General features: G+C 44.9%; 7 protein-coding genes across 7 annotated transcripts; 3 read left to right on the plus strand and 4 right to left on the minus strand.

Moving 5' to 3' along the window:
- Window positions 1-239: 239 nt before the first annotated feature.
- On the minus strand, window positions 240-1,431 carry SAPINGB_P004741 (uncharacterized protein; the record flags this gene model as incomplete). Its single annotated transcript, XM_031999456.1, has 3 exons — window positions 240-1,162; window positions 1,247-1,356; window positions 1,403-1,431. 3 exons carry the CDS (start codon window positions 1,429-1,431, stop codon window positions 240-242), a joined length of 1,062 nt encoding a protein of 353 aa, XP_031855347.1.
- Window positions 1,432-1,901: 470 nt separating this feature from the next.
- SAPINGB_P004742 (uncharacterized protein) lies at window positions 1,902-3,317 on the plus strand (the record flags this gene model as incomplete). The annotated part of the gene is made up of 1 exon (XM_031999457.1): window positions 1,902-3,317. One exon carries the CDS (start codon window positions 1,902-1,904, stop codon window positions 3,315-3,317), a length of 1,416 nt encoding a protein of 471 aa, XP_031855348.1.
- A 229-nt stretch (window positions 3,318-3,546) lies between these two features.
- On the minus strand, window positions 3,547-4,495 carry SAPINGB_P004743 (uncharacterized protein; the record flags this gene model as incomplete). Its single annotated transcript, XM_031999458.1, has 2 exons — window positions 3,547-4,025; window positions 4,105-4,495. The coding sequence occupies 2 exons, from the start codon at window positions 4,493-4,495 to the stop codon at window positions 3,547-3,549; spliced, it is 870 nt and encodes a 289-aa protein (XP_031855349.1).
- A 561-nt stretch (window positions 4,496-5,056) lies between these two features.
- Window positions 5,057-7,960, minus strand: SAPINGB_P004744 (uncharacterized protein; the record flags this gene model as incomplete). The annotated part of the gene is made up of 1 exon (XM_031999459.1): window positions 5,057-7,960. One exon carries the CDS (start codon window positions 7,958-7,960, stop codon window positions 5,057-5,059), a length of 2,904 nt encoding a protein of 967 aa, XP_031855350.1.
- A 225-nt stretch (window positions 7,961-8,185) lies between these two features.
- SAPINGB_P004745 (uncharacterized protein) lies at window positions 8,186-10,651 on the plus strand (the record flags this gene model as incomplete). Its single annotated transcript, XM_031999460.1, has 1 exon — window positions 8,186-10,651. One exon carries the CDS (start codon window positions 8,186-8,188, stop codon window positions 10,649-10,651), a length of 2,466 nt encoding a protein of 821 aa, XP_031855351.1.
- A 326-nt stretch (window positions 10,652-10,977) lies between these two features.
- Window positions 10,978-13,953, plus strand: SAPINGB_P004746 (uncharacterized protein; the record flags this gene model as incomplete). The annotated part of the gene is made up of 1 exon (XM_031999461.1): window positions 10,978-13,953. The coding sequence occupies one exon, from the start codon at window positions 10,978-10,980 to the stop codon at window positions 13,951-13,953; it is 2,976 nt and encodes a 991-aa protein (XP_031855352.1).
- Window positions 13,954-13,999: 46 nt separating this feature from the next.
- On the minus strand, window positions 14,000-15,099 carry SAPINGB_P004747 (uncharacterized protein; the record flags this gene model as incomplete). The annotated part of the gene is made up of 2 exons (XM_031999462.1): window positions 14,000-14,965; window positions 15,052-15,099. 2 exons carry the CDS (start codon window positions 15,097-15,099, stop codon window positions 14,000-14,002), a joined length of 1,014 nt encoding a protein of 337 aa, XP_031855353.1.
- Between the last annotated feature and the right edge of the window lie 196 nt (window positions 15,100-15,295).

The raw sequence follows: 15,295 nt of genomic DNA on the forward strand, positions 1-15,295 counted from the left end.
GTAATAATAAAATAATGATAATAAACAGTGGTAGAATTGGTTTTTTTTTTTTAACTTTCAAAATTTTCAAAATTTTCAAAATATGAAATAAGTAATTTGGATTAGATATTATTGATACATGGGAAACAAAAAAAAAAAAGAGAGAAAAATTTAACAAAGACATGAACGAAAAATGTAGAAGAATGGAGGGATGGAGGTAGTTATTGTTTGTTTGTTTGTTTGCTTGTTTGCATTTTTTTTTAAAAGACGGCAATGTAGTTATTGACGCGATCCTTTTGGTTTTGAGCAATGCACTCAGCAATCCAAGTAATGTTGCGGATTTCCTGTTCACGGGTCTTGATCCAAGCCCAGACGGTAGAATAAGTAAACTGCTGGGTAAAGGCGGCCTTGCAAAGTTCCATTTCCTTTTGGTAAAAATGGTCTTCGAGAGACTTATTGCTGCTGCCGTCCAAGAGTGATGAATCGACCGTGGGGCTACCACTGGTGTCAATGCCAAACTTGATCTGTTCCACGTCTTCAGCGCGTGACAAAACATCAGCAGCAGAAGGATAGAGAGAGCCAAACTCTGGGAAAAGTGAGAAACGGGCTTCGCGAGTGAGCTGGGTACCAATGGAGTTAATGGAAATGTTGATTGTGCGACGGTCGGCTTCAAACTCAAGCAAGCGGGCCATAATTTCATTGGTTGGGGAAGGAAGGGTTTGTGAAAACTTGTAAAATTCCTGGAGATAAGCCTTGTAAAGCTTATTACGAATGACTTCAATATTCAAGTCGTCGAGCTCTTCAGCGCTCAAATTGTCCTTAAAGTATGGTGCAAGTGGCGAGTCAATCAGAATCATGTCGTAAAGCGACGCAATATCAGTAGCCACAGAAATGGCAGGCAGAGACTCGAACCAACCCAAGGGGTGGACGCGTGCAAGCATTTCTTCACGGTCGCGGTCGTGGACTGTACCTGTGATGAGCAAGGCCACATTATCAATCATGTATCCGTGAGTAATAAAGTCCATAAACTTGGCGAGAGGCTCAGTAGCCTGTGCACGGACGTAGCGAAAGTCATCCACAAGCTTTCCAAAGGCCTTTTCCTGAATGACCGAGGTAGCTAGGGGAGAGGGCACGTTGGCCAAAAAGTTACCGTAGCCAGTAGCTGAGAGTTGAAGTTTAAGGTCTAAAAGAGAGAGTTGGTTAGTTAGTTAGTTAGTTAGTTGGTTAATTATTTAAGTGAGTAGTATAAATAAATGACGAGATATACCTTCAAGAGTATCAGATTGGGTCAGGTTCATGTACTGGGAGCCTGTGAGGAGGTCGTTGCGGTAGCCCCGGACAATACCCTCAATGTAGCCACTAGACAAAGTATTAGGACTGTGCCAAAAAAAAATAAAAAAAATAAAATCAGATAGAAACTCACAAGTCAATGTTGATAAAAAGGCCCTCCATTGTTTTCTTTTTTTTTTTTTTTTTTTTGTGAGATTAAAAAAGTAGCAGAATGGTGGTTATTTTTGGTTATAAAAGAGGAGGGGAAGAAGAAGGTATTTTAAAAGGTTTGGTTTTAGATGAATTTGTAAAATGTGAATTGATGGTGGTGGTGGTGGTAGTGGTGATGTTGGGTTTTAAAAAGGTTTTTTGGGCAGCACAGAAATGGCAGCAGAGCAAGCAGCCCAAGCAGCCCAAGCAGCAGCAGCAGCAAATTCGAATTTTTTTTTTTTTTTTTTTTTTGCAGCATCACACACATACAAACATAAAAAAAAAAGAAAAAGCAGCACCGCCTGTTATGCGATAAAAACCCTAACCCATATATAGCATAACTTCATACTATCAAAAAAAAAAAAATAAAATCCTGCCAGCACATATCTCGTCCTCTGAAAAAAAAAAAAAAAACATTCCAAGCATCGCATCCCCACACCAAAATGGACCCCCCAGACACTCTTCGGGCTCTCCAGAATGACCCATCTTCTTCATCTTCTTCTTCTTCCTTCAAATCCCTAGGAGATCCGCTTCTGGATCTCCTTGTACCAACGCTACCGAAACAAACCGCGGCAAGCGTCGTAGCGCACGCGCCGGCCGCGCGCGCGTCGGTCGCACGGCTCCGCGCAAGCTCTCTGGACGCCATTATGGCAACCTCGCTGGACGACCAGCTTGCAGCAGAGTCTCAAGTAGTGAATGGTCAGTTGGCACGTCTGACTCATGCAGCGTATCCTCAGCTGTTACAATCTGCAGGTGTTGTGGACTCACTACTTGCACAGTTTGCGCAGTTTGAAAAAACAGCAGCCGGGTTTTATGATGCCCAACTCGCATACATTGACCAAGAAATGCACCACTACCTAGGGCTGTCGACAGCTGTAGATGGTGAAAAACTGGGAGGATATACTGCAAATAGTGCCGGGTCTACAGAGAAACCAAGGAGGAGATCATCAACAGGAATTGACGACAATAATGTAGGGTCTATTGAACCACCAGCTAAAAATGCAGAAGATGCAGTAATTGTGCTAAAGAATCTCGAGAAAATCCAAGACATTTTGGAGTTGCCTAACCTGGTACTAGCATGTGTCAACAATGGCTACTACGCAGAAGCTCTTGATCTGGCAGCCCACTCTGCCCGGCTTTCAAAACGCTATAATCAGGTACACATTGTCCAGAATATCCAGGCTCAAGTGGATGACGCTCTCAAAACCATGACGGTGCAACTTCTGCAGCTCCTGCGCGAGTCTGTTAAATTACCCACTCTTATCAAGGTGGTATCATATCTTCGCCGGTTGCCACCGTTTGCTCGGGGGGCTGGTGAGTCCATATCCCCTGCGGCTGCTGACTCAATTACACGCCAACTTCAGGAACTATTTCTGTTTTCACGTCTACAGTATATTCGTGGGCTGCTTTCATCGTTGGACCCCATCAAGAAACAATCCCCAGATGCATACCTCAAGCGCTACGTCGAAGTGTTCCGTGAAAACGTTTTTGTGACAGTCGTTGGTTTCCGTTCAGTATTCCCAGACCATGCCGACCCTCTGACACCAACAACAGCCTCTCAATTTAGCGGCAGCTTACTTGTGTCATCATTCATCAAGGCCCTGGTGGAAGAGTTTTACACTACGGTAGCCGAGATTGCGCCCTTTATTGACGACGAAAACGCCCGTAGTAGTTTGTGGCTCCAGATCTCGTACTGTTCCAAGAGTCTGGGTCGCGTTGGTGCAGACTTTTGGCCCACGGTGCAGGGCCCCGAGGACCAGAGTGGACCAGACGGAGCGTTGAGTAAGGCCGAATGGATTGCTGCGATTCAAAAGCAGCTGGATATTTCCAAACATTACTCAACCACTGCAGTCAAATAGCTATTTGATTTGGTTGTAGCTAAAACGCCAAAATGCCAAGCGTTGCGGCTTAAAATGGTATTTATGTACAGTGGAATCAAAATTAAATAAATAAAAATAATGAATAAAATCAAGGTTGTATTCTCATTAAAAACTTTTTTCTTCTTCTTCTTCTTCTTCTTCTTCTAAATTATAACTATTCATGGGTCTCGTATACTAAAAAAAAAAATTCATTGCAATTCAATTCCTGCTAAAGAGCACCGGTAACGCTGCCTGCTCCAGTGTGGCTTGTGCCTACAGCATTATTTTCAAGCGCAGCGTTGCCTGCCTTTTCAGCAGTGGCATCAACAGCAGATTCTTCTTCATTTTTCTCTTCTCTTTTTTTTTGTTTCCTTTCCTCAATCTGCTGGCTGGCCCATCCAATGAATGATGGAACATCGGCTGCCACACTGGCCGTTACAGACTTATCCTGGATCCATCTGGGGATACTTCCACGCGCATCACTTGTCTGTGCCATGAGCCATTCAACATGGCCTTCCTCCTCCTTAAATGTGACAACCTCAATGGCACAATATACTGCTCGTGTCAGGTGCGTAGATACTGTGTGTGCAGATGGCAGTGAAATAACGAAAAATTGTTTTACCTGGGGGTCAGGCTGAACTGCCAAAACCCATACCGCCATCTCACGATCCGAAAATAACTTGGGGAATTTGTAGTGGACAGTATATGCTAATAATAATTGTTAGTTTTGAATAAACAAATAATTAAATAATTAATTAATTTTTATCATTAATCTTCATATTCTTACCCTTCCAGCCCTCAGGCGAGTCTTCGGGAATAGTTTTATCGTTTTCATGAGTCCGGTATGCATTCAGTAGTGGAATATATTTGAGTTCGTTTGCTGTGTGATTTTCTAAAACAAACTCTTTAAACACTTCAAATGTGATTTCGTCGTCAGCCTTGGGTTTCTTCCCCTTCCCCACGGGGTTGGGGTGATGTGAAATGCGGGCCATCCAGAAGTCGTTCCCGTGACGCGTGTTGTAAGTATGGACAACTTGTCCTTGATCATGGTATTGTTTCCCCTTTGTCCAGCTTATTTTAATCTGCTTTACAAATTCGAGAGCAGATTGGACTGCTTGTTGCTTGGTGGGCAAGTCCTGCAGAGTTAGTTCTCTATCATGCGAGAACTCAAAAGGCATGATGGTTGGTTTGATTCAAGCAAGAAAAAATAAAATGAAAGAAAATCTCTTAAAGATCTCAAACAAAAGTTTAACAAAAGAAAAAAAAAATATATAGATGTATATATATGAAAATGATGTTTATTAAAAATAAAAAAAAAAAAAAAAAGAGTCAAGAAAAAAAAAATTTTTTTTTACTTTCTTTTAATAAAATTTTTTTTTCTTTCTTTCTTTTGGTCCAGAAGACATAAATTGCCTTTTTATTTTTATTTTTGCTTCCTCTATGGAAAAGTCGTAAATTCATGCATCCACCACTGCAGTGTAGCCGCAAAAGTTTTCTTTCTTGTAGCTACTTACCGGAAAAAACAACACAAAAACACGTCGCTTACCCCCCACGTAAAATTTCCGTTTAAAGTGGTCTGCGGCGCTCGGCAGCCACGTCAACCATTTGATGTCCCATCGTTTCGAAAAAAAAAAAAAAAAAAAAAACCCAAAGACCCGAAACACCCGAAACACCCGAAACACCCGAAACACCCGAAAAGAAAATCCCATTGAGATTCTGGGATTCTTAATACATCTTCATTAAATCCCAAGCCCACCCTGTAAAGGAAACATTCGCGCCAATCCCGCATGTGCCGCAGATAAGTATTCCATCGCAAGCATCCGTGCAACACCCCATCGCTTCTTGTCGTTGCGTCCTTCTCCCGGATCTTCTTCATCTTCTTCATCTTCTTCATCTTCTTCATCTTCTTCCTCTTCTTCCTCTTCCTCTTCCTCTTCACTTTCAACCTCGGTCATCGGAGCCAAGCACTTCGCAAGCTCCTCAATCACATCCTCCAAATGCTTCATCCGACACTTACTCGCATGCTTTGCCGAAGCTTTCCGCTCTAGCTTCTCTTGAAGTTGCCTTACCAGCCTCGACCGCTCCAACGCATGCACATACATAATCTGCGTCACAAGCAACCGCGCCTCAAACAGATATTCGTCATCAACTCCACTCAGCAGCTCCTCGTCAAATGCCCACCGAGTAGAAAAAACTCGATCCAGTCGCTCACGCTCTAGTCGCCCAGCTGACCGCCGGCCCTTATACGAACAGTCAGTCATATCTTCATCGGCGTACTCCGGCTTCTGCATAAGTTCGCGTACTGTCTCGGCTATCCGCGGTATGCCGTCCGCCATAAACCACTCCCCAAGTTGCCTGTAAACGGCCCTGACACTAGGCTCTTCCAACTCCAATCTCTGCAAAAGCCGTTCTTCCTCTCGCTCGCTCACCGACTTGTCTAGGCTATCAAGCACTTGCTCTTCGTACGCAAGTAATGCATCAATACCAATAGATAGCAAATGTCCCTCAGCATCACATCCAACTGGAACCCGAGAATTCTCAAGCTCGCTTTCGTTTTCGTTATCATTCTCGCTCTCGGACTCGTCTGTGGAATGGGCCTCGGTATCGCTATCGTTTTCTCCAGGCATCCGGCCACAGTTTTGGGCCAAAAGCGTGCGCTCTAATAATGCGCTATGAGTGATCTTTTTCTCTTCAAGAGCTCGCACGGTATCAATCATATCTCGGATATCATTTTCAGTAAACTCGTCTAAGCTTCGTGGAGGTGGAATTGCCCGAATCATAATCTTCTTGCGCATCTTGCTACCAATGGCATGTGCAGAATAGTCCAGTAGCTCATCAGAAAGGTACTCTCTGTCCTCGTCCAAATCTCGAAACTCGTCCGCTTGTAAAGGCTTCATCTCTTCAGACTCCTCATCAGAATTAAAATCAATCACACTCCGAGAATCGTCCACATCATTTGTTTCCAACGGCCGCTGCAAACTCCCATGAACTTTTTCTCGCAATAAACTATACGCAGACTGGTAATCCCTTCGATTCAGCAAAAGATTGCTATGCCACGACGTGTAAAACGGATTGTAAACAAAAGTACAAAATTTCTCTACCGTCTTGTTCCGCACCGACGTCAATACGTCTACGTTTTCCCGCGCAAGAATACTATTCAGCAGCGTGTGTCGTGGCAACGTAAAGTCCATTTCCTGCAACATCGATAGCACCATGGTCCGTGTCACCGTTAAGTTTTGTTTTTGGTATCGCGACTTGGATGCAAGCATCGCAATCATCCGCCCATAGATTGCGCGCACAAGACTCCGCGTATAATCAATCACAATCTGGTTTAGCTCGTCCAATGTCTCGCCTTCAATATACTGTAGTTGAGTGCGTTCTGCAAAGTCGCGGCTTAGAGAGTCTCCCAATGGCATGTTCCAGAACTCGTGGGCCATAGCCATGGCTGAGCTTGCACGCACAACCTTATTCACAGGATCATCAAAGTACGGCTCAAAAGCAGGATCTTGAGACTCGAAAAATTCCTCAGTCTCACCATACAATGGCGGATCAGACTTGAATGGGTTATTTTTAAGGTCAATTAAAACGCCCGTCTTGCGAGCGCCCATAATTGAGACCTGGGGGTTGTAGTAAACACTCTTGTCGTCGGTCTTGTCATGCTCCAAACACCCGCTTTCTAAATGGTTGGTCCAGTCATCGAGAGCCTGCGCCTGCGCCTGTTCAATCTCGATCCACAGTTCACTCATCTCTGCAGCTGCCGGAATCTCTCCCAAAGAAATGCTATTCACATTCCCCTCTACACGGTCTCCGCGTAGTTTCTGAGCCTCACGAAATAATAAATTATGGTATATCTCGCACTCCAGAGCAGTCTTGGTGCCTATAGCCTCGGCAATCCCAGCCATATCATGCCGCGACCGGCGCCCAAGAAATACAAAAAACTTTTCCTTTTCCTCGCTAGTCCATAGAGTTCCGTAGGACGTACTTGTCACAGGAGCACTCTTTGTTGCCGAAACCATACTAGGCTGGAGCTCCGAGGGACCCGAAACTCCCGTTAAAAACTCAACGAGCTCAGCGTTATAAACTGATGCATAGGATTTTAAAAACTGGGGTCGCGCAACTGTGCACACTTTTGCTCTCTTGCGTGGTCGAGACTGTTGCAGACTGTCTTCATTCTCTACCCCAATAGGCTTGCGTTTTTTCTTAACTTCCTCCTCATAATGGCTGTATGTAATGTCCTCTGGATCATACGCAGTACTGTCGGCCACTAGCACAACTTCACGAGGAGGTCGCTCAATGCCGAGCTCTTTACAAACGTCGATACGGCGGCGCGGGAGCAGCACGCCGGGCGGCAAGTTCAGCAGTGATGCAAGTTGGGCAAACGCGCGAGGGGGCATAAGCGGATACGCGTTGGGCGCAGGCACCATGTACGGGCCCATAACATGTGGGAGCTGGGCATACAGGTTGTCCGAGTAGGACTGGTAATGCTTGGTACTGGTAAACAAGTGCAGCGGGTTGGCAAGGTATGCCTCAGTCTCGGGCGTCAAGCTCCGGATATTACACGGCCGCAGCCCGGAAAGCTCAAACGACTCCCACATGGCCATGGCGCTTTGGTCTGTTACGCGCTCATCGCCATCTTCGTCCATAGTCGTGGTATTTATGATGTCGAAGAGGGATTTGGGAAAGAATTTTTTGTAAAGGGAAAGATAGACATGTACAGAAAGAAAGAAAGAAAAAAAAAAAAAAAAAAAAAAAAAATCGCAGAGGTTACCCTGTTGAGTTTAAAATTTTTCCCCATCTTTGTAAATTTTCAATTTTTTTCCTGATTCACCTAACCATTTCCGCCAAAAGCTCAATAATAATAAAAAAAAATGTTAACGGCGAGGGCTTCATTAGCATGTAGCCGGTTTCGATTTGGCCCCATGATGGCCCGGCGCTGGGCTTCATCTTCCGACTCTACATCTGACAGTCCTACTGCTCAGCCTACTTCTCAGTCTGATTCTCCTCACGGCGTCAAGCTACCGCCGCGCGCACAGAAACTGGTCATTTTAAATGCGCGCAGCGCGCGGATTCTGCCGCGACCACGGCCCATGGTGCGCAAGGGAGGCAAGGACGACATTAATATGGACCAGCTGGATGCACAGCTCAAGAAGCTGCTCAAGTTCAAGCGTGACGTGCCTTACGAAGTGATTCTCCAAAGCATCACGCAGCTACGGCCGTCTACTCAGCTTGTGTCGCGCAAACGTTACGAGCAACTTTACAATGATATTATTCGCGCATATACTGTGCCGCAACTAAGGGACTTTGTAAAACAAAACGATGCTCAGGCACCGTGTAGCACGTGGCGTAAAACGATTCTGTCACGGTACATTCTTGACCGTCTGTGGGGGCTTAAACCGTCGATGGAAATTGACGAGTCGTCGGACGTTATTGTGGAAAACTCGATGGACTTGTCGCTGCGCGATATCTTCTTGATTGTTGCCCGCAACGGTCAGCTTGCTCGGTCGTGGACTAAATCCGGAGCCAAGATTGTGGTTCTTCCCGATCACCAACAGATTGTCATTCGTTCGACAAAGGATACATTTAAATGGATTCAGGTTTCTATGATGAATGCGCTTAGCAATGTTGTCACCAAGGAGTTTGACTTGACTCCGTTTACCAGCATTATCAACATTGACGAGCTGCCATTGGAAACCATCCAACGACTTTCTGATACCTATATTGATCGGCAAGGGACACGGCTGGTAGCCTCTGCTCTTGGTCGCAAGTTTTTGAACCGGGCCGAGCGCTTTATTTGGGGGTCTGTAGGCTACAGCCCGCGGTTGGTAGAATCGTACTTGCATGATACGAATGAAGTAAATACCAAGCGCGGGGTTTTGACTCAAATCATTAACGACGACGCACTGGGGTGGATTGACCGGGATAAGGAGTGGGCGCGCTGGAAGCTGGCCAAGTCCAAAGTGAGAAAGAGCGAGGTAGCTAAGGAGAGTGTGGATATTGTTAATGTTTTTGATGAGTTGGCTACAAAGACTTGGGAAAATGAAAAGGATACCACTGTGAAGGATGCAGAAGCTTCTTTGGCGGCTCTTAATCTGGAACTTTTACAAGTGAAGCCTACGAAGCAAAGCTTGGAAGTTCTTAAGGAGGATTTTGCTACAACCATTACAGATTCTATTTTGAAGACGTTCAAGTCAGTTAAGTTTAGTGGGCTGGATACGGAGGCCCCACCTCATGTGACTGTTGCGGCGACATTTGGTAATATTCTTCACCAAGCTAGTGATAAGAGTTCCCTTTTGAAGGAGTTTTCTAGTGAGTCGAAGAGTGTTCCGAAAACCACGTTTTTGACGGACGTGGCCAATGTGCTGGATCAGTGCCGGAAACTGCCACAGTTTAAGTATGAGACGGAGGAAGCTGAAGAATATGAGGGGTTACTAGATGAAGATATGTTGGGGAACCCTAGTGAAGGCATTTCTTTGGCCAAGCCGACCGACCCATCACCAACGATTCGTACGCTTCTTGACGAAAGCAAGACACCATCAGAGCATCTTACGGAATTGTTTGAAGCGACAGCGGAGCGGGAAAGCGAGATTACAGACGAGCATTCTTATTATGTGCAAATGAAGTTTTTGCCAAGTCCGTTTTTACATGACGGCACATCGACAGCAGCTGACAATATTGTGTCTGCGGCACAGTTTAAGGAATTCCCGCCAATGGAAATGTGGTTGGAGATTGATGAAGATGAACGGGCGGTCAATGAGAGTGTGAATGTTGTTTTTGTGCTAAAGGAGGCCAATACATATGTTTCTTTGGCGCACTTGAATACGGACGTTAAGTTTTCGGCAGCAAAGACTGAGTTTGTATTAGATCCTGGAAGTGTGTATGATGCAGAAGGAAGTGATTCATTGTCTGAACTAAAAAAACAAAGACTGACAAATGTGCGAGAGTACCTGGGTAAGTCACGACTTGATTTCTCTGGGCTTGTGAACATTAGCGCCCCGAATCAGTTGTACCTGGCAATGTCTGTGCCAGACAGTAAGACAGGTGAGCATAAGATAGTTTCTGTGCCGTATATGTACCACTCTATGGTGTACCGGAAACAGACTGACTTGAAGTATAAGGGTCATATTCTGCAGTTGGCAACGGTTGAGGGAGGTGTGGTAAGTGGCCGACGCACAGAGGCCAATCTGGTGTTGGATCTGGCAGAGGCTCAAGTGTTTGAGGGGACCGAGAAAGAAGATGAGGAGAATTATAAGATGCTGAGGACATTTGTGGAAGCTTCGATGGAGTTTGTGCGACAGTTGGAGGTACCTAGCCGTGGGGGGAGAGTTTTTATTTAGTTGAGGGAAAAAGGTTGTGGGGTGGGGGAGATAAAATGATTTTGTAAAATTAATATTCACTTGTAAATACTTTTAGAAAAGCCGCATTATATCAAAAATAGAAATTTGTGTTACGCGTCAGATTCGCGTGATAAACGCGTTTTTAATTTGTTTTTTATTTGTTTTTTCAGTTATTTTTATTTTTATTTTATTTTTTTTTTTTTTTGCCATCTCTACCACCACTTTAAAAAAAAATCTCAACACAGACTAGCTAAACCACGTTTAGATTTCGGTCCTCCCCCCCCCTTTAAAATCCAGCAAGCAAGCAAGCAGAAAGACTACCCGAAATGACAAGTACGTCAGCAGATGGGAATGAGTGGAACGGATCTGCGTCCCAAATGTTCCCTGAGCTGGTGATTGATAATGATCGCGAGAGTGATGAAGACTATGAAGTTGGGGCAAGTCAGTGGCCCGAGTCTTTGAAGAAACAGAAGCGCCGACAACGCAAGCATAATCATCGTGAAAATGTTACCTCGGATTCATCTAGATTAATAGACAGTCATAGTGGGCAGAAACAACGAGCAGGATCGGTAAACACAAAACATACGGGACCTGGGTTACGACGCGTAAGCCTTAAACAGACATCAACATCTACAACATCTACGACATCTACAAAACATACAAACTCTAGCACTGGAGGGAAATCAACACATGGCTCTGCGGCAAAAGCAGTCAAGACGCTGACACAGCTTTTTGCGCTGAGCCGGAACGCACAGTCGCGGGACGACAGTGCGTCGACAGCGACGAGTTCTATAGGTCGTTCGAGTATGGGACTCGGAAGCATTGGTAGGGCGAGAGTAGGTATGTCTACAGGTCAGTGGAGTACTTTGGGGATGTCTATGGGCGAGAGCAAAGTGAGGTCAGAAACTGAGTCTAGGGATGTTGTGTTACCTGAGACTGTTGCGTTATCGCAGATAGCAATCAATACTCCTCGGGTGGTGCGCAAGGTACGGGAAGTTCCGTCGTCAAGTCCACGGAAACAATGGGAGCCACTGGAAGCTGCGGACGAGAGGCTTGCGTTGCTTGTTCGAGAAGAAGGTGATGCGCAGTTGCAGGCCGCGGAGGCTGCATATCGAGCTTTTTTCCGTGCTGCGCGGCGGGCTCGTGGGAGTAAAAGAGAGGAACAGGAGAATGAAGATGAAGATAAAGATAAAGATAAAGATGGGAATGGGAATGGGAATGGGAATGGAGATGGAGATGGAGATGAGGAAAGAAAGATGGTGAAGTTAAAGGTGGGCCAAAGGGCGTTGCGAGAGATTGATGGGAAATTGCGTGAAAAAGTACAAGGACAAAAACAAAAACAAGATACCATGGAATCATCTTTACGAGGAGGACAACGTGGGAGTGTTAAAGAGCCTAGGGAAGTAGTAGCGGCTGTTAGTGGTATTAATGATGTTGGTAGTGTTAGTAGTGTTGGTTGTGTTGGTTGTGTTGGAGATACGCCAAGGATGGTAGTTACGACGGGAAGTACGGAGAAGAATGGGGGTCCGATTGGCGTCATCACTAAAGAGAAGGAAGGTGAAGGCCGGCCGACGGTAGTTTCAGGGAGTGGTAAGTTTGCATCGGCCACAGCGGCGGCAAAGGCGACAGCGGCAGCTTGTGAGACATTGGATAAGATTCCTCGGATTAAAAGAGAGTCAGAGGGACAAGATGAAAGTATACGGATTGATAAGGAACATGTACAACTAGTGGGGGGTATGGAGAGGACGATTGTTGAAGACCAAAAAGAAAAGGAAAAGGAAAAGGAAAAGGAAAAAAAAAAAGAAAAAGAAGAAGTTTTGGTTAAACAGGAGGAAGATATTGAAGCATTAAGGATTGGGAAGAAGCGAAAGATGGAAAAAACAATGAAGATGAAGATGAAAAAAATGAAAATCATGAAAAAGAAGATTAATAATAATAATAAAAATAAAAATGATGATGATGATGATGATGATGATGATGATGATGATGATGATGATGATGATGATGATGATGATGATGATGATGATGATGATGATAATAATAACGAGCGACGGGAAGAAACGGATGGGTTTATTAAGCAGGAAGATAAGGACGATGGTGGTGTGGACAAGAAAAGTGGGCAGCAAAAGGCCGGTCCTGGTACGATTACGAAGCAAAATCAGAAGCATAAGCATAAGCACAAGAAACAACAACGTGGTATGGACCCACTAAATGGCGCAGGTAAATGGCGCGGAGAAACTTTTCTGGGCGATACTTGTGGTGATAGTGGTAATGGTAGTCGGCTTAAGGATAAAGAAACGAATTTCGTGACAGATACAACAACAGCTACAGAAGCAACAGAAGCAACAGAAGCAACAGAAGCAACAGAAGCAACAGAAGCTGCAAGCATAAAAATCAAAGTAGAATCTGAGGAAAAGAGTTCAAGTTATGGACCCAATGTCAAAGACAAAGATGTCAACAATGACAACAATGACAACAAAGACAACAATGACAACAATGACGATGATGATGACAACGTACTTATTCCTGCAACACCACAGCCATGGCTAGACGGAGTGTTTGGATCCGTTGGGAGGTCAATGCGGGGGGATGATGATTTATCAGAAACTGAAGAAAGCAGCAATAATGGTCATGAATTTGAATTTGAATTTGAACAAGAAGAAAATGAAGAAGAAGAAGAAGAAATGCCATTTGCATGCGGACAACAGGACCCGTACCTGACACAGGACCATGGTACCGGATCAAACGAGCCCGCATTGACTGATTTAGGTGGAAGTGGAGGTGGAAGTGGAGGTTGTAGTGGTGATAGCGGAAATGTGGGCTCCAATGGTGCACCGATGACAGTAACGGCCAATAGACGCCCGCTAGGACTACTAGACAAACAATGCCAACAACAACAACAACAGCAGCAGCAGCAGCAGCAGCAGCAGCAGCAGCAGCAGCAGAAACAGAAACAGAAACAGCAGAAACAGCATTTACAACAACATCCTTTGACGCCACCGACGGCAGCTCGGGAGTCTCTTAGTATGCTCAATTTTTGGACTCACGTTGCGGGGCAAAACATTCCACATCATCAACAAGTTGAGTCATCAAGTACAAGTCAAGTAAACCTTCCACCCAATTCCTCTCCACAGTCTGAAACCCAATCCTACACATCCCCAGCAAAACCCTTTACCCAACAGCAGCATCAGCATCAGCATCAGCATCAACCACACAACACACAATACTATCTCAACAAAATTCTCACAGAAAGTGCCTTGGAGTCACTTCCTCTTCCACCACCACCACCACCAAATTTATAAAAAAAAAATATATTCACATTTTTAAAACAAGTCATTACATAAAAATTTAAGCAGAAGCGTCAACCTTGGAAATGTAAACAAGGAGGTCAACGACACGGGCAGAGTAACCGTACTCGTTGTCGTACCAAGAAATGAGCTTGACAAAGTGCTCATTGAGGAGGATACCGGCAGTGGCATCAAAGATAGAAGAGTGGGTGTCACCGAGGAAGTCAGTAGAGACAACAGCATCCTCAGTGTAACCGAGAACACCCTTAAGGGAGCCCTCAGAAGCCTTCTTCATGGCAGTCTTAATGTCCTCGTAAGTGACAGCCTTCTCGAGTCTGACAGTCAAGTCAACAACGGAAACGTCAGAGGTGGGGACACGGAGAGAAAGACCAGTGAGCTTGCCATTGAGCTCAGGAATGACCTTACCGACAGCCTTGGCAGCACCGGTAGAAGAGGGAATGATATTGTCGCCGGCGGTACGGCCACCGCGCCAGTCCTTGTGGGAAGGACCATCGACAGTCTTCTGGGTGGCAGTGATGGAGTGGACAGTGGTCATAAGGCCCTCAATGATGGTGAACTCGTCATTGACAACCTTGGCGAGGGGAGCCAAACAGTTGGTTGTGCAGGAAGCGTTGGAAATGACATCGAGATCAGGAGTGTACTTTTCGAGGTTAACACCAACAACAAACATGGGGGCATCAGCAGAAGGAGCAGAAATGACAACCTTCTTGGCACCACCCTTCAAGTGAGCAGAGGCCTTCTCCTTGGTGGTGAAGACACCGGTGGACTCGACAACGTAGTCAGCACCAGACTTGCCCCAAGGAATGTTAGCGGGGTCTCTCTCGCCGTAGACGGCAATTTCCTTGCCATCAATGACAATGTGGTTGTCCTTGAACTCGACATCACCAGCAAACTTGCCGTGGGTAGAGTCAAACTTGAACATGTAAGCAGCGTAGTCAGTGGAGATGAAAGGATCATTGACAGCGACAACCTCGACCTCGGGGTTCTTGAGGGCGTTTCTGAGAACCTATAGATTACAAAAGAGTTAGAAAAAAAAATTCAATTGAGATTGGAATTGATATAATCAAATATAATAATAATAATAATACTTACAATGCGGCCAATTCTGCCGAAACCGTTAATGCCAACCTTGGTAACCATTTTGAATTGTATTAATTAAGAAATAAAGTGAGGGGGGGGAGAAAAAAAAAAGATTTTAAAAATTAGAGGGTTTTAAAGAAAAAGAAGATGATGAGGAAAAGAAGAAAAAAAAAAAAAAAAGAGAAGAGAAGAGAGAGGAAAGAAAAAAAAAAAAAAATTTTGAAAAGGAGGGGAATTTGGGCTCTTTATATAGTTG

This window comes from Magnusiomyces paraingens (genome assembly GCF_902498895.1).
Source record: "Magnusiomyces paraingens strain CBS 517.90 genome assembly, contig: contig3, whole genome shotgun sequence".
NCBI classification, from domain to species: Eukaryota; Fungi; Ascomycota; class Dipodascomycetes; order Dipodascales; family Dipodascaceae; genus Magnusiomyces; species Magnusiomyces paraingens.